The sequence below is a fragment of the Ochotona curzoniae genome, unplaced genomic scaffold (genome assembly GCF_017591425.1).
Source record: "Ochotona curzoniae isolate NIBS_2020 unplaced genomic scaffold, NIBS_Ocur_1.0 scaffold_4701, whole genome shotgun sequence".
Lineage (NCBI taxonomy): Eukaryota > Metazoa > Chordata > Mammalia > Lagomorpha > Ochotonidae > Ochotona > Ochotona curzoniae.
In genome coordinates, this window is record NW_024467122.1 from 47,158,665 (window position 1) to 47,177,584 (window position 18,920).

The 18,920-nt window shown below is 37.9% G+C and overlaps 1 protein-coding gene across 2 annotated transcripts in view; it reads left to right on the forward strand.

Annotated features, from left to right (window-relative positions):
* Positions 1 to 18,496, forward strand: part of SPRED1 (sprouty related EVH1 domain containing 1) — a 77,732-nt gene extending 59,236 nt beyond the window's left edge. For both annotated transcript variants that reach the window (XM_040970120.1, XM_040970119.1), the window contains 3 exons: positions 3,455 to 3,613; positions 11,639 to 11,740; positions 14,687 to 18,496. In XM_040970120.1, coding sequence (XP_040826054.1) covers positions 3,455 to 3,613; positions 11,639 to 11,740; positions 14,687 to 15,337 — 912 coding nt within the window. In that variant the 3' untranslated portion in view covers positions 15,338 to 18,496. The remainder of the gene's footprint in view (positions 1 to 3,454; positions 3,614 to 11,638; positions 11,741 to 14,686) is intronic.
* Positions 18,497 to 18,920: the final 424 nt, after the last annotated feature.

Sequence of the window (18,920 nt, forward strand, 5' to 3'; positions counted from 1 at the left end):
CACTGTGCCACCACACCAGCCTCTGCTTTCAGTGTCTTAACGAAAATTCTGTTATTGTATTTAGAAAAAGCTGACAGATGAAACACAAAAACCTCAAGAATTAGCTAACATTCTGAAATAAAAAGTAGTGAAAGAAATCTAGCAAACAGAATAGGGGATAATTGTGGGCAAATATAAATTGAAATGCTACTGGAAACTTACACCAAGGTGTTGATAGCCATTTCATTAGATATTTGAAAATAGGGATAGTTTTCCCCCTTTTACCATGCTGTTTAAATTAGCATAATTTTATCATGATATTTTAAATAGCAAAAGAAAAAATTACTATGGTAGTATTTTTAACTTGTGTAATACTAGAATATAAGGATTTAGTGCCCAAAAGTATATTTAAATTCTGTGATTTAATGAACAAATAACATAATTAGAATTTTCTCTTGTTGGATACAGCCCCAGTCATGTTTTTCAAGTCTTTGATTAGTGGTACATAGCTGTGGTAATGGAGTTCATGAAGAGAATGGAGATAATGATCGATCTTTATTTTCCTTAATTATTCATTGGAAATAGTGTAGTTTAAAAAGTTTCAGAACACTGTATTTTTTGTCTCAAAATTAGTAATAAAATAAAATGGGAGTCAAAGGGAGAAGAGAAACAGAATGGTTATTACTTCCTCTTTAGCTGTCCTCTAGTCTCACACTCCCACAGACAGCTCCAGCTGGAATTACTGTTTTGTTTTACCCCGTATCCTTTTGTCTTTACTTACAAAATGATGATAATCATGAGAAAGAAAAAACTAAACAATCTTCTAGCAAAAGTAAGTGGATAGTTATTATGCCAGCAGCTGAGAATAAGATAGATTTGCATTGTGCATTAAATATTGGCATGGGTCACTTTATACATAATACTAACAACTTTATAGATATGCTAACGGTCTTTGTACATACCATATGTCAGGCACTGCATTTGAGGAAGTTTTTTTGATGTTTCCTACCACCTAACTTTTCTAGATCCCTGTAATAAGCCATAAAACACTGATGGTGTTAGAATTATTTTGTAATTGACAAAACTGAGTGCCAAAGAAAGTAAGACAAGGCTACTTGATTCTGGAGCAGTAACTAACATTTCTGTTTAAGGAAATTTAAAATCTTTTGCATTTTGTAATTTTACTAGTTAATTCTTTTAGTAAATGTCACCAACATTTTTAAAATCTTGAAACAGTGTAGCCAATTAAGTCACTGCCTGGGAGCCAGCATCCTGTATGAGCACAGGTTCAAATCCCAGCTACTCTACTACTGATCCAGCTCCCTGCTAATGTGACTGGGAAAAGTAACAGAAGATGGCCCAAGTATTTGGGCTTCTGCCACTATGTAGGATTCTCGGGTGAAGTTCCTGGCTCCTGGTTTCCACCTAATCCAGCCATTTGCAGAACGTACAGGTGGAAGACACTTCTCTTTATCTCTCTCCCTCCCAGCTCCCTTTTTCTCTTTGCAGCACATCCTTTTAATTAAATAAATCTTTTTAGGGCCAGTTGTGGTAACCACTAAAATCCTTGCATTGCATGTGCCAGGATCTCATTTGGGTGCCAGTTAATGTCCTGGTAGCCCTGCTTCCATCCAGCTCCCTGCTTGTAGCCTGGCAAAGCAGTCGAGGATGGCCCAAAGCCTTGGGACCCTGCAGTGGAAAACCTGGAAGAGGCTCCTGGCTTCTGGCTTCAGATCGGTGCAGCTCTGGCCGTTGAGGTCACTTGGGAAGTGAATCAGTGGACAGGAGATTTTCCCCTTTTTCTTCTCTTCTGTGTATATCTGACTTTCCAATAAAAAATAATCTTTAAAAAGGAATAAATTTTTTTTAAAAGAAAGTTGAAGATAAATAGAACTAGTTCATTTCCCAGTTGCCAGTATTGGGAGCCACTTCCTTGTGAGTGTACAGGAATACAACTGAGTCATGGCCCTGCACCACTGCCTGCCAGAAACTGCATTAGTGGGAATTGCAGATTGGGAGACACAACTTAAAAGAGCGCTGTAGTGTGGAATATGGACATCCTGAATGTTGTCTTAATCTCTAGGCCACATGCTAAACCCTGAATTTTTTTTTAAGTGGGACAGAGATCTTCCATCCCTGGCTTCAGTCTGCAAATGCTGACAAAGCCAAGCTAAAGTCAGGAACCCAGAATGCAATCTGTTTCCCCAAAGGGTGGTAGATACCAAGTACTTGAGCCAGCATCTATTTCCTCGTAAGGTACGCATTAGCAAGAAAGCTAGATCAGAATCCACGTGGCTGGGACTTGAACTATGCAGTCTCATCTGGAATGCTGGTTCCCAGTGCATCAACCACTATGCCACTGCCTACTCCTTGGAGTAATTTTCTAATTAAGGAAGTGCATATAAAGATTTGAACTTTAAAATGCTATCCCTTGGGCCTGGCAGCATGGCCTAGCAGCTGTCAAGGATGGCCCAGTGTTTTGGGATCCTGCACCCATTTGGAAGACCTAGAGGAAGTTCCTGGCTCCTGGCTCTGGATTGGCTGTTGTGCTCACTTGGGGAGTGAATCATTGGACAGAAGATCTTCCTCTCTGTCTCTCCTCCTCTCTGTATATCTGCCTTTGTAATAAAAATAAAATAAATCTTTTTTTAAAATGCTACCCCTTTAGTGGTTATTTTAGAAATGAGCCAGCGAAATTCTGTTGTTTTTATTTAGATCTGGCTATTTCTTCTTAAATATATACAATAAAGGAGAAAGTATTAGCTGTCTCATTTCTCCACTACTTTCTCGGGCCATTAGCTGAGAGCTGGATTCGAACTGCAGCAGCTGAGACTCAAACTGGTCCCCATATGGGATGATGCTGCCTTACATGGCATCTCGGCTTACTGTGCCACTGCACTGGCCCCTATAAGTATGATATTTTAAAGACATCTTTTTAGTTAGTTTCATTGTTTGAGCATATTCCCCTAGTTAATTCCTTTGGTGTATGATAGAAATCCGTCTAAATAATTATTTCCTTTAGAAGCTCAATACTGTTTTGTTCTTTCAATAAGATCATGAGCTTCTGTTCTCCTCCTCCCTTCCATCATTACATTGTATCAGCTCAGTTCTTGGTACATAGTTTTTTTCTTGCAAAACAAGGCTAGTATTAATTTTAATTTTACTGTAGTAATTTCTTCAATTTGCTTAAATGTAGATCACTTTTGATATAGTTAAGTTTTATTATAACTAGGTATCTCTTCAACATTGGATAGTAGTCTCCTGCTTCTAAATGGCATTCAATAAAATACTTATGTAGGAAAAAAAATTTTTTTCTAACTTTTATTTATTATGACATGTACATTTCATATTGGAGATCACTGTTCACAGTGATAATGGTGGCATATACTTACTGATTTGCTAATAGTTTTTAAAGTATTTTGTTTTTGTTTTAAGTATCTGTCACCTAATGAGTTGAGGAATATTCACATTGTAGGCAACGGAAGAGGACACTTCCAGCTCTCTTGTGAAAGAGCACCTTTTCCAGCAAGAGACCGTGATTACCAGTGAGCCTTACCGAAGCTCGACTGTTAGACCTTCTCCTTTTGAGGATCTCAATGCCAGAAGAGTCTACTTGCAAAGCCAAGCCACTCAGGTAAGAAGATGTTTTTGTGTGTGTGTGTGTGTGTGTGTGTGTGTGTGTGTGTGTGTGTGTACATATATGTGTGTATATATCACATCTGAGTGTGTGAGAGACATAAGGACCATGTGTCCTGTACCAGACAAATAAGAAAGACAACTGGGAGCATATCATTTTCAGTGAATCAGATCCAGTGTAAGACAACAGACATCTAGACCATAAACCCTGTACTGCTGTAGTAATTGAACCATAAGTTGGACTTAACACTAAGGCAAGAATGGGAAGTATATCAGTTGTACTTTTGCTATTGAGAAGGCTTTTGGGAAGCAAAGATCTCCTTAAGCATTCATTGGTAAGACATTTCTCTGATTGGAAATATTATAAAATTGCCCTCAGCACATGTATTTGTGATAAATGCACTGGAAAACTTCATACTGTTGCTTCCTCAAAGCCTGTGATGCTGCCGATTAAGCTGCCACTTGGAGTGTCTGGGTCCCATAGGAAGATTGCTGACCACTCTTCATGCTTTTATCCAAGCTCCTGAACTGATTTGGCAGGGAGGAAGCCGACGATGACTCACGTTGTCGTTGAGTTCCTGTCACCCTGCGGAGGCAGTTCTGGGCTCCTGGCTTTGGCCTTGCCCAGCCTCAACAGTTGCAGACGTTTCAGGAGTGAATTAGCAGATGAAAGATCTCCTCTTTCTCTCATTCTCCCTTTCAAATAAATCTGAAAGCAGAACTGGGAATGAACTCCTAACAGAAAGCTTTTCCACTGTGGCAATTAAGCCAATGACTGCAAGATCAGCATTTTAAATATGGGTGCCAGTTAAGTCCTGACTATCCCTCTTCTAATGCCAGCAAGCTAATGCACCTGGGTAGATGGCACAGCCGCTTCAGCCCTGGCACCCATGTGAAAACCCTGGAAGAAACTCCTGCTTTTTGGCTTCTGTCTGGCCCAGCCCTGACTGTGGAGGCCATTTGGGGAATGAACCTGCATATTAAAGATATTTCTCCTTCTTTTTTTCGCCCCTCTCTCCCTCCCTCTCTCTCTTTCCCTGTCTCTCCCTTCCTCTATAATTTTGTCTCTCTCAAAAAAAAAAAATCGAAGGAGGAGGTGGGTACCATAGGGCACTCTGTATACAATGTTCAGATGATTCCAGCAAAAAGGATTAAAAAAATAAAACCTTGGTGATAGGAAAAAGGACCAAAACTGGAAACCTTGGTGACCGTGCATAATCACCGTATGTTAGACTTACCAAATCTGTCAGACCATTCTTCGTTGGTTTTGTTTTTTAACCAATTTTTATTTGCATGGCAAATTTACAGAGAGAAAGAGAGACAGATCTTCTGTCTTCTGATTGACTCTCAAATAACTGCACTGGCTGGACCTGAGCCCATCTGAAGGCAGGAGCCAGGAGCCTCTTCCAGGTCTCCCATGCATGTGCAGGGTCCCAAGGCTTTGGGCCATCCTCGACTGCTTTGCCAGGCCACAAGCAGTGAGCTGGGTCAAGAGTGGAGCAGCCAGGATATGAACTGTCACCCATATGGGATCCCAGGAGTTCAAGGGAAGGATTTATAGTCACTGAGCCATGGCGTTAGACCCTTTGTTGTTGTTGTTGTTGTTTTTAAGAATAATTTGTTTTTATTAGAATGGCAGATTTACAGAGACAATGAATAATATTTAAAATGTTACACAGATGAGAATTTTAATAAAGTCAATACCATCAGCCTCCCTGTCAGATTCTGTACCTTTAGATGGAACCACTGACAGATCAATAATATTCAGGGACTAAAATATGTCTTCATTAAATATGTGCAGTATTTTTATCATTACTCCTTAGATATTATAATCTAACTATTTACATAATATTTTCACTGTATTCGAATATAAAAGTCTTTAGACATGATTGCACAGATGCTCTTTAACTTGAGCTATAATATATCCATCAATAAGGAAAAAATTAATTGAATATGCCTGGCTTGCCAAATAAACTACATAAGGCTAGCTTATCTTAATTTTTCAGAATAGTTTTATGAACTTATTCTGAGTCAAAGTACTGTAACACAAAGCTTATTTATTATCAAATATTAAGTATTTGATGAATAGATTGAATGGTTATGTGGGTACAGATCTGCATTTTGTAGGCTGCAAAATGTGACTGCAGAACTGACCGTAGAAGCAATAGAAAAACAAAAACTGACAACACCGTGCCCTGGTGGTGTGTTTGTCATTAATTCTTTTTTTTTTTTTTAAAGATTTATTTTTATTATTTTTTCATTGGAAAGGCGGATATACAGAGAGGAGAGACAGAGAGGATGATCTTCCGTCCGATGATTCACTCCCCAAGTGAGCACAACGGGCCGATACTATGCCGATCCGAAGCCAGGAGCCTCTTCCGGGTCTCCCACGCAGGTGCAGGGTCCCAAAGCTTTGGGCCGTCCTCGACTGCTTTCCCAGGCCACAGGCAGGGAGCTGGAAGGGAAGTGGGGCTGCTGGGATTAGAACCGGCGCCCATATGGGATCCCGGGCATGCAAGGCGAGGACCTTTAACCACTTGCGCCACCGCGCCGGGCCCTGTCATTAATTCTTATAGTAGGATAGGAGCTGACTGCAGCTCTCTGCTGTTGCTGTTTTGCTCCCCACAAGCCCAATAATAGACCAAAGAGCAGTTTAATTTCTACTAAACGTGTATTATTTTCAAGCTGTTGTAGAGAAACACAGTCGTTAGGACAGGGACTAATGGACTCTCTCCAGTGAAGGATGGGAGGTGTGCATGAATCATGCAAGTACAGTGCTGCTTTGTTTCAGGTACTTGAGCATTCTTGAATTTTGGTGTCTCGGGCTCTTGGCACCATTCCCTTTCAAATGCCAAGTGATACTTACATCGCATCTGTTTCTAATGTGTTCTTAAATCTCTTGATTATTTCCACACTTCTTTTTCAATTTGTTATTTTTTACTATCAATTTCAAAAGTTAATTTCTGAAAAGTCTTTATTTCTCAGTTGTGAAGGATGTTTTGCTTATTTTTTATTTCTAGGTTTTAATTTTTTTATCAACTTGAATGATGTAATACAATTATCTTTTGGCTTCCTGCGTTTCTGTTAAGAAATTATGCTTTATTTTTGTTTTGTTTTGCTGTGCCTAGACACAATGTTACGTATCTTGATAAAAATTGAGTTTTATAGATTTCTCATCCATTATTTCTTTAAATTTTGTCTCTGGATGTATGCATGCATTTACAAATCATTAACTAAGAGGGAAATTAAAATTAGGATGATAGTTAGAATTGTTTTGGAAGACTATAGATAGAATAAGAAGGATGTCTAAAATCAGTCGCTGGAAATCACTAAATAATGTGAATAGGGAGTTAAAGGATAGTCACATAGGTATGAGAACCAGGAAGGGAGTGTCTCAGAAGCTAGGGAGAGGAGAGTTTATGGTAGGTGAAGGGATAGCAGGTTAATATCTTGTAGTAAAACACTTGACTAAAATTTGAATTCATTTCTGTGAAGATATTTCATAACCATATCAATATGACAGCACAGTGTTTTACCGGAGCCTCTCTAGAGGCTTGATTGTATTGGCCTTCCTCAGAGAGTAGATGGAGCTGGGCGAGGCAGGGTTAAGGACCCTTTTCACAAAGTAGCAGCAGCAATAAAGTTAATGATTTACAACACAGAATAATTGATAATGCAGACACATTAGAGATGATCAAAGACACAGGTGGAGAAATTGCTTGATAAGAGGGAGAGCTGCGTTATGCTCCAGGATGGAAGGGAAGTTTAGGTAAAGCTGTAGATTTGTCCCAAAGATGGCAACATCAGGGAAATTCAGATTTGACCAGTTAGCATTACGCATGTTTTGTTTTGTTTTTTTGGTAAGCCTAAACTTTGTTTTATTTTTGTTCTAAAGATTTAAACAAAAGAGATAGGTGATAGAGAAAAGAAAAAGTTTGTAGATCATCAAAGGAGCTTTCTTCCAGCAACTGTCAGCACAGCTGTATCATAGCAAATAGCAGTGCTTTGAAATAGCAAGCTAGTCACAGATGGTGAAAGGCTCCAGGCTCCCTGCAGCTTTACAGTGGTTGAGCTCCCTTGTCTGCAAATACAGAATGCTCCAGAACCTGGGGCTTTTTGAGCACTGACATGATACCAAAAATGGAAAATTGCACACTGGAAAGACATGATGACCACTCACAGTCAAAACACAGCTGCACTTATGAAACATAAGTGAATTTCATGTTAGGACTTGACTCCAGCCTTTAAGACAGTGTTATTATGTATATGTGAATACTTCAAAATCCCCTGAAAGATCAAAAACTTCTGGTCCCAAGCATTTTGGTAAAGGATACTCAACATGTATTTCAATAAATGTTTCCATTATGGTTTGTTTGTGGTGAGTACTGTTTTAAGTGCTTTACTTAGCTCATTTTAACCCTCATAATAACCACTGTGACAGCCTGCTTCATTTTAGTGATAGGAATTATGTATAGCTTTTTGGTGTGGTACAGTTTATTGAGATTGTATAAGAAAGTAAAGAAAATACTAATAGTGACATATGGTAAAACATTGTAAGCTGGTTTTAATTTTAGCAAAAGTGTTATAATAATAAAAATGAAAAGTAATTTGGATACTTTCTGTAGTGCTTGGGGCTATCCGAGCGGCCCATGAAGAATTGTATTTTCTTGAAGGAGTTGAATATGGTGGTACCAAGCTTAACAATTTAAAATAGAGCATGTGTTCCATCATTGTGGAGGAGAGCGTGAGGATCCAGTCATCCTGAACTAGGTTGCCTGACTGCTGTATTTGAGCAAGGAGAGAATGTAAAAACAACACAGAAGTTGTTATTGGACTGTTATTTCCTATTCCAGCCTCTGGGAATCTATTTGACGCACTATTGTTTGAGAGAACTGTAAACTTAAAATCATAAGATCTTTGGAATGATGGTAGAAAAGATCTGATCTCTTCTCTGAAAATGGCACTGTTAGTATTGATGGGGAAGCCGAAGAGTTTAGAAATCCGGTACAAAATATAGAATGGTACGAAATAGTGCCAAAGGAGTGCAGAGGACTAAGTGGATACTACTTGCCAGATAGGTATTAGTCTTGTAATTAGGAAACATGGGCTCTGGAGGTGAAAAATCTTAATCTAAATGCAAACTTCATAACTACCCTTGAGGTCTTGGACAAATTATTTAACCCTTTCGCATTTAGTATCCATACCTGTGTTTTAGAATATCAGTATCTACCTTCTTATATTGCCATGGTTAAATGTGATTTATAAATCACTTGAGGAAAATGTTTTGTTATATTTAAAAAATGTAATACTTCTCATCCCTTATGAATAATACTATTTCTCTCCAAGATTGGTGGGATGAAAAAAGAGCATGTTTGTCTGTTTTGTGCTGCTGTAACAGAATGCCAGGGGCTGGGTTATTAGGAAGATAAATTTATTTTTCATGGTTCTGAAGATTGGGAAGTTCGTTATCAAGGTGCTGATATCTTGTAAGGACCTTCCTCCTGTAATATCACGTGGGGGAAGATGAGGTGGGAGAGGAAAAGGTAGAAGAGGAAGGAGGCCAAACACTCTTATTTGGAGCCCACTACTTTGAAAATAGTATTAATCCATTCTTGGGGGCATGGCCTATTGCTCTGTAAAGGTCACACCATTCAACATTGCTGCATTGGGACTAAGATTACAGCTTGGGGACTTTGGAGAACACATTGATACCATAACAGTTGTATGAATTTATGTAACTAGAAGCTTAACCATATGTTTACTAATCTTGAAGTATATGAACTTCTCAGTTTAATAGGAATTAAGGGCCCAGGACAGTAGCCTAGTGGCTAAACTCCTCACCTTACATGCCAGGATCCCATTTGGGCGCCGGTTCATGTCCCAGTGGCCCTCTTCCCATCTAGCTCCCTGCTTGTGGCCTGGGAGGGTAGCCAAGGATGGCCCAAAGCGTCGGGACTCTGTACCTGTGTGGGAGACCTGGAAGAGGATCTGGGCTCCTGGCTTCAGATCAGTTGAGCTCTGGCTGTGGCAGCCACTTGAGAAGTGAATCAGTGGATGGAAGATCTTGTCTCTCTCCTCTCTGTATATCTGACTTTCCAATAAAAATAAATAAATTTTTAAAAAATATATAGGAATTAAAATGAGTTGGGTTTTTTAAACCATTATAGTGGACAGTAGAGGTTTCTTAACAGGAGTAAAGAACATATGCCTTCAGCACAGAACTGTTAAAGACTATCATTTAGCTGTTTGTGGCCTGGTTGGGTAGCCAAGGATGGCCCAAAGCCTTGGGACTCTTGCACCCATGTGAGAGATTCGGAAGAGGCTCCAGTCTCCTGGCTTCAATTCAACTCAGCTCCAACTGTTGTGACCACTTGGGGAGGGAACCAGTGGACAAAGATCTTTCTCTCAGTGTCTTCTTCTCTCTATATCTGCCTTTCCAATAAAAATAAACTATATATGTGAAAAGCAGAAAATGAAACTCCATGTAAATCATCATGGGGACTTTAGTATTAATAATAGCTTGTTTTGTACATTTTCTAAAATGCCTTTTCCACATACTTTATCATCATAAAAACTGCCTTGGGGAGTATAAATACTCAGTAATTATGTGCTTGACGTGTAAGTACATTGAAGTAGGATGGCTGGATGATAGATCCTTTTCTACAACAGAGGAACTGCCCTGCCGGACAAGTTAACCTGCCAGTTTTCTGAATGCTGCCAGGAGACATAAGACTGCTAAGTCAGAAACAAGACTTTGTTACTTGTCACACAGTGTATGGCATGAACTTCATGCTCCTCCAAGCCCTGTGAGGATGGCGCTCAGGAAGATGCGTCACTGGGCTTGTGTCACAGCACCGGGACCCTAGGCAGTACCCTGCTGCATTGCTGTGGCAGGAGATGCTGTCTTTACTGTACCTGGTACTTGGGGGCCTGCACAGCGCAGCTGCTCAGCTGGCGAATCTCTACATGCAAGCACCGGCATCCCATGCGGGCTTAATAAGTATAAACAGTCTACCTTGTCCATTTGTCTTTTCCCTTAAGGATCATGTGGGAGGACAGTTGTTTATAGACTCTTGCTTAACTCAAGCAGTTTTCAGAACGTATTTGTAGTCTTTTTCTGAGAAATTGAAATTAGGGTGGTAATTGAGAAGATGAGTGTTTTCATGTTTAAATACATATCAGGAATATGATTTAAATTATTTTAGTCTAATTTTAAAAACAGTTGTTTTTCTGAAATCCCTCTTTGTCTTTTAACTGGGCCAAACATTTAGTTCATTCTGCTTATTTCAGTTCTAGTTTTATTCATGAAGCTTCCCTGAATCATTTATTCATAGTGATTTTGCTCTCTGTTAATTTCTAAATTCATAATAGTCCCCCTATAAACATAGAAAAAATATTCATGTACATGCAGCCCTGAAGGCAAATCATAACACAAAGGTACTGTGGAAATAATTCACATGTTTATGAATATGTTTCATGATAGTTACATGAAAGAAAGGTCTAAAAGGGATGGGGAGTTTTGCTACATGTACTTCTATACTGTTTGAAAATTGTGTTGTGTGCAGAATCTTTTTTAATTTTCAGGGCAGGAATTTTATGAAGTAGAGCAGTGAAATTTTGCTAACAGTGCTTTAGGGAACTATTGAATAAACAAGATAAATTAAATGTTGATAATTCCTTTTTTTTTAAGATTTATTTTTATTAGAAAGTCAGATATAGAGAGAGGAGGAAGAGACAAAGAGGAAGATCTTTCATCTGTTAATTCACTCTCCAAGTCCATGGATCTATCACCTCTTTTTATGTATTAGTGGGTAGATATTTGTGTCGTCTCTAATTTGGGGGATTGTATGTTACCGATTCATTCTAAATGTCAAAAGATGTATTAAGAAAAATAGTGAAGGTAAGCTGTCTAGATTTTTAATTGAAACCAGTTACCAAAGTTTTAGAGTGTACATTATATATATGGCTTACGTAAAGGTAAGAAGTTAATTTGTCACTTAAGTAGAAATTGTTTGTGTTTTAGATGACATTTGGTCAGCCAGGCCTAGACATTCAGAGTCGAAGTATGGAATATGTGCAGCGGCAAATATCCAAGGAATGTGGAAATCTAAAGCCCCCAAATAGGGTAAGTAATGTTGGTTTATCTCCTAATAAGAAATACAATAAATTAGCATAGTTAAAATTTTCATTTTCTTTAATCCTCCATATTTGTCCTGTGTAGATTTGCCATATATGCACCTGTGCATCCTGTTACTTAAACTCTATCCATACTTCCCGTGTGAGTCGGGAGGATTGCCGTATTGTATTTTCAAGAGAGAGGACCAGTGAAAGTTGTACATTGTCAGCTTAGTGGACTGTGCCCATCACTCCACCTTTCACCCAGACCTTCTTTCAACCTCAGTTCCAAATGTCTAAGGAATAGTTGTTTGCCCCGGCTGATACAGAAGCTTACTTGTAGACTAGTCACCATGTCCAGGGACTAGGACTAGAGACAGATACAAATTTGACTACTTAAAAACACACCTTTATAGGTTATGGGAAGGATCAACAGATTTAATTTTATTCATTGTTTCAAAAAGCCACTATACTCAAGAGTTAAAGGGGAGGGGTTGAGCCAGTGGTTCAGGAAGAGATGGAGGATAACAGACTTAGAGACAGATGATGTGTTGCTGTGTATTTTAGGTTATTTTTCATCCCTGCAGCCAAGGTGTGTACATGTATGGCCATATGTTATTTTTGCTGGGTGACTGAAACAAAAATTTGCTTTCCAACCATTTTGGTTGCTAGAAGTCAAAGATCAAGTTGTCAAGTTTAGTTTCTGAGGCCTTTCCCTTGACTTACAGATAACCACTTTTCTCATGGCATCTCAGTTGTTCTTTCAACTGCACACACACCCCTTGGTTCTCTCTTCTTATGCCCTTGTTTCCTCTTCTGGCAAGGACTCCAGCCAGATTGGTTTAAGAGCCTCATTTTAACTTAGTCACCTCTTTAAGTGACAGTAGATCCATTTCAACAAAAGTTTTCAGGTCCACATTTTCTCTCCTCCATCTTGCTCAGGTGTGAATGAGACTCAACGTATGATTCTTCCTGGTGTAAATTCTCCATTTGTGTTCCTGTGAAATCAGATTTAAACTTGCCACTTCTAAATACAGTGGTAGGAAATAAAAAGTATACATACTTCATTCAGTTCCAAAAGTGGCAAATTGATATGAAAAAAGATGTCATGGGTTCCAAGCAAATTCAAGCATGATAAGGAAATGCCATTAAATATTTAGATGAGAATAGCCCTCTGATTTGATGCTCCATTCTCTGAGTGGCCTGCTGTCTACCTATGGTTGGCCTGCAGGACATAAGCGATGGCATCACCCTCGAGGCCCTGGATTTCTCCAACATAACTCAATCTGGGAAGTTGGCCCCACACTCTGGAAATAAGAAGACAGCCCTTTATTCAGAATCATGCTTACATTTTCTACATAAAGCTGTAGAATTCTGGAGCTCTAATAGCCTGTATTCATTATTTCTTGACTTGTAGTGCCAAGTTGAAAGCATTTTTTATAGTCTGCGGTTACCTAACCATCCATGCCTTTGGTGTTCTTTGCAAAACATACATTCTCATTTCTTAAAATATAGGGAGACTTTATTGTTATCAAATACTGGCAAGGATGTCAGGGAAAATGTGCCCTAATCCACTGTTGGTTGGATTGCAAACTGTTACAACCATTGTGGAAGACGGTATGGAGACTAATCAGATATCTGAAAATAGATCTACCTTGTAACGTACCCATCCCATTCCTGGAAATTTATCCAAATGAAATGAAATCAGTATACAAGAGAGTTTTCTGTGTTTATAACAACTCAGTTCACAAAAGCTAAGATATAAAATCAACCTAGATGCCTGTCAACTTAGAACTGGAGAAAGAAAATGTGATGTATATACAGTGTATAATGATACTCAGACATTTTTTAAAAAGAATGAAATCTTCTGTCTACAACTAAATGCATCTATTTGGAAACCATTATGCTTAGTGAAATAAGCCAATCCCCAAAAGACAGACACCATATTTTCCCTGATTCTGTGGTAACTTACTTTTGTTATCACAAAATACAAAAATGTAATCTAGGTGAGAGAGTGACATTTTGGGATTTGGTTATTGCTTACAGCCTTTTTTCTGTACTTCTGAAGAGTATTGTAAGTTGTGTGTTTTTTCCCTACTTGCTATTTGTTTATATCATTACCTAATGAAGTATTAAGCCTTTGGTTGCAAAGTGAAATAAAAACATGCCATGGTAAAAATTAGGGGGAAAATATGAAAATAGTGGGTGGGGAATGGAGGGGAAGGTAGCAGGGATCACCATGCTTCTAAAATCTCATTTGAATTTATTGTGAGCAACAGGGAGAATTAGCTACATCTTAAGCACTTGCTTAGGAATTTGCCATGCTAAATATCCATTATCACTACTGGAAACACAATATAGGCAAGTTCTTTGTGAGTTAATAGCAAGAATTGCCTTTCTTGCAGTATCTAATAACATACTGTATTTCCTTGTGAAGCTTCATCAGAAGCACCTTTAAACAGTGACCTCTTGAATGTTGTTTCTAACACATGTTGCAGAACTCTTGAGTCTCTGCCTATTGCTGAGTTCCAACCCTACACTTCTGGATATTATAGTTACATCTCACTTCCTGGCAACAAAGTCTGTATTAGTAGTGTTTTCCAGAGAAATGGAACCAACAAGATGTATAGATGGAGTTTTATTTTAATGAGTTGCTCACAGAGTTGCAGTCTGAATCCAGAGGCAGTCTACTGCAGAATCGCTTCCTCTAGGAAAGAACAATCTTTGTTCTGTTGAGACCTTCAGCTAATGAGATAAGGTCCACCAACATCATGGAATATTACTGCCCTCCAATCATCATCTTTTGATTGAAATGTTGATCTCATCCAAAAAAATCACATCTCGGAGACTCCTAGATTGATCTTTGTACAAGCCATCTGGGCACTGACTCCACCAAGGCGGAATGCAATCTTGCCATCATAGTCCTTACAGCAGCTCCTATCTCCTTCCTTTGTAGGTGCCCTTGAAGTCAATCAGACACGTCAGCTTTCAAGATGAAGATGAGATTGTTAGAATAAATCCTCGAGATATCTTAATACGTCGCTATGCAGATTACAGACATCCTGACATGTGGAAAAATGACTTGGAGAGAGACGATACTGACTCCAATATTCACTTTTCTAAACCAGAGAATAAAAAATCAGACTATCTGTACTCTTGCGGGGATGAGACTAAGTTAAGTTCACTCAAAGACTCCGTGGTGTTCAAGACACAGCCTTCCTCATTAAAAGTTAAGAAATCAAAACGAAGAAAAGAGGATGGTGAACGTTCTCGCTGCGTATACTGCCAGGAAAGGTTTAATCATGAAGAAAATAGCAGAGGAAAATGTCAGGATGCTCCAGATCCTATTAAAAGATGCATCTATCAAGTTAGCTGCATGCTCTGTGCAGAGAGCATGTTGTATCATTGTATGTCAGACTCAGAGGGAGATTTTACTGATCCCTGTTCATGTGACACTAGCGATGACAAGTTCTGCTTACGGTGGCTAGCCCTGGTAGCTTTGTCTTTCATTGTACCTTGTATGTGCTGCTACGTCCCTCTGAGAATGTGCCATCGCTGTGGTGAGGCATGTGGGTGCTGTGGTGGGAAGCATAAAGCTGCTGGATGAAGTAATCCAGTGCCAGAATGAGCTTACAATCTTTGTTTCCAGGGATTAGCTAACTTGGATTTGTGGAAGCTTTTGGCAAGCAGTGTGGAATCTTGCCTGGTATCATGGGGGCCACATGTGGAGGAAGCAGAACTCATCCGTTCCTGGCATTTCACTAATGCTCGCCGTGCCTAACTGTTCCCTTGAGTGCATGGCATGTTTTGTTACAGATTGTAGAGTATTTACAGAAGGAAATTGTTTCTGAGTATTGGCTATAAAAGCATAAACTATCCAACTGCAAGGGATTAATTTTGGCATTTTTGTATATTTATGCAGTAGGTGATGGGATTTCTAGGTCTGAATTCATTAGGATACAAACTAAAAAGTGCACTAGCAGACAGTTGATTTCAATCTAAGAAAAGTTAACACTTGGGAATTATAAGAAGTAAAAACAAGTGCAACTAAATCATTTCTTAGTTGTTTTTTGAAAGCAGTTTTATGTATAAATAACAAATGTTTATATTTAACTAATGTAAGGTACGAATTATTACATATTAAACTTTCCTTCCCCTTCCTAGTTCGGAAGTAGATAACACATTTGTCTACTGTCACATTCCATATATTTTGAATATTTAACTCATCTAGTTAATGTTTTATTCCATGTGAATGATTTGGTATTTCCATCCTCATTTCACTTTGGCTACAGTTTATATTGAGTTGTATCTATACATTCTCAAAACCCTTAAAAATATTCTAATAGCCTTGAGTGACCAACCCTTTTTTTTTTTTTAAGCACAGATGTAATTGTCTAATGTTCTGATGGGAATGTAACACTTATTTTTATATAAAAAAAGAGACTTGAGTAAACATTATTAAAAAAAAAAGTGAAGTTTTTTTTAGTCATTTTGTTATATTCAACCAGCAAGTTGTTTTCTTTCAGAGCTTCATCCTTCAAAAAAATTACATATAGCATTTACAAACATTTTACAAGGCAAAAAATTGTAACTGGATAGTAGATATAAAACAGTTTTCTCGTGATATCTCCTTTGATTCTGCGAAAACAGAGCATGTTCAGCTGTGTTATTGTTTAATCATCCTCAATGCTCACTATTCACATAACTGATCATTTGGTCAGTTATATTTTATTTTTATTTAAATGGGCCAAAAGCAAAATTATGTTGAAACGTGTGCTAACTACCCCAGAGAGTGTTAATCCAGCATTGTGAACGAACTGTTTTGTACATATCCGTTTGTTTTGCAGACTGTTGTCTTACTGGGTGTTTAATCTGCAGCATTAGTTGGATACATGTTCCAACAAACTATTTTAAATACCATGGGATCAGATTTTTTTTTTTTAATATTACGTTAAAACTCTAACCAAGCAAGGGGTTCTTTAAGAACATTCCCTTAGAGGGATAAGTTGAGAAGCGTGCCTTTTTATCAATGGCTTGACATTTCAAACGTGATAAAAATTAAAATCACACTACCATTTAAAGCTCATTTTCTATGCAGGATTTTTAATGTCATTCATGTATCATTCTTTTTTACATATTGTACTTCAGCTTGTGTTAGCTTTTTTCTTTTGCTCCAGATCAAACTGAACAATGTATATATATATAACACTATCTGTCTGTAAAATACTTTTTTTAAGAAAGCATTTATATTTATATGACAGCTTGAACTGACAATATTGTGTATATAGATCATCTTGAAGTATTATTTCACATTGAAAAGAAGAAAAATATATTGATAACTATAGATGTTATGAAGAAGAGGTTATTTCTAGTTTTGTACTAAAAATCAATTGGATGAACTAAATCCAAACCATGACACTGTAGCAGCAGTTTTAAGTCTTATTTTTACTGTTTATATATTTGGATGCTGCTGCATCAGATGATCTTCATCCCTGAAGTTTTCAGCTAAACTTGGTTTCCTAGAATAGACTGTTAACTTTCAAAATTACTTTTTACTGGTGATATGGAAATTCTAATTTTCCTTGTGAATGAGTTTTCATATTTGTAAGTGCTGAGTTTATAATTCAGGTTTGAGCAAGGTGTGAATTACTGAAGAAAATAACTTGCTGGCTATAGGAAAATGCTGTGGAAATTAACCATGTACATATTTGTGGGAAGAACAAATTTAATCATTTTTTCCTGTTAAGCACTAATCAGTGTAGTGCAACTCCTGGTTCTGTACTGTATTTTATATGCAACATATATGCTTTAATATTTTAATGTTTGTGCATTAATATTTTCAGTTTGTTTAACCACTTTGCTGCTAAGATTTTGCCATCCCCATTTTTCCTTTTACAATTTTAAACAAGTTTCTTCATTAAAAACTACAGTGATGAAATGGTTTTTATTTCACCTTGGGTCTTTATAGCTAACATACCCTGTTTCCAAATCAGTCTAGAAGTCTGACAAAATAATATTGTCATCTGAATCCCCTACGTGGAAATTTTCTTCCATGAGTTACAATTTCTGTGTGGAAACAAATGGATAGTATAAATCTCTGATTCTCAAAATGTGTACAAATATATTTGAGAAGGTGTCCTGTTTCCTATAGATTTGCCACTGCCAATTGGCTTTTCCTCTAAACCTTGTTTTTAATCTGATTTTCTGAGCAAATGACTCAGCAAAACTGCTTTTAAATGTTAGGCAGTATTGAAAACAAAAAACGTAAATGGCATGACAGAATTTAGATAAACTTGTTCAGAATTGATCATTCATCGTTGATACTAATGACTTGAAATGAGATGCACGGTTGGAGCTTCAGCGCCCCCTGCTGGGTGATTTCTAGACCAGGACATGAGATGGCCATAGGGATCTGGAGAGTTCATGGCCACCATCACAAATGGTGTCCACATGGTGGCCACCTCCTGGTGGGAAATCAGGAGTAAGAAGTATCTCGAACAACTGTAAGATTCTTTCCCCTAATGTGTCTTGTTGTTCACAAGAGATTTTAAGCACTTTTTTCTTACATATTCTGTTTAAAAATATTTCTTGATATTGGGAACTGGTAATCAAAGTTAGTAGATATGCTGAGGCATTTTTTTGAACCAGTCCCTTTTACTTGTAAAAGCCATACCAAAACGGTATTATTTTTCCTCCCATTACCAGTCAGGGAGAATTTGAAATAGAATAAGACAATAAGAACAACAAACCCTAGTCATTTCATCATGACAGTTACAGAGAAAGTGTGTGTGTGTTTCTGAGATGATGGCTGGGCAGGGCTTTATATTTAAAGGGAAAAACTTGAAACTACCTACTTTCATTGGTTATTCAGCAGTGCCTAAAATGAACTTTTAAAGTAAAATAAATGCACTTTCAATTCATGTATGTAGTGCCATCTGGTATTTTAGGTAAGTCTTGATTTCTTTCCTTCTCCTCTTGCTCCCTTCCTGAATGGCACATGATGTTTCTTCTGCCCATGAGGTCTACAGAGTGTGGGAAGCAGGTGTTTTCCTTCATACAGGGAAGAGAAAGAATTTTAAGGATGTTTTCTTTAGGAAGTTTACTAAACATCTTGTATTTACCCTTGAAAATGTATGTTTAATACTGGGTTTTTAATAACCCAAAGATGCATTAAACAGGTGTGACAACAT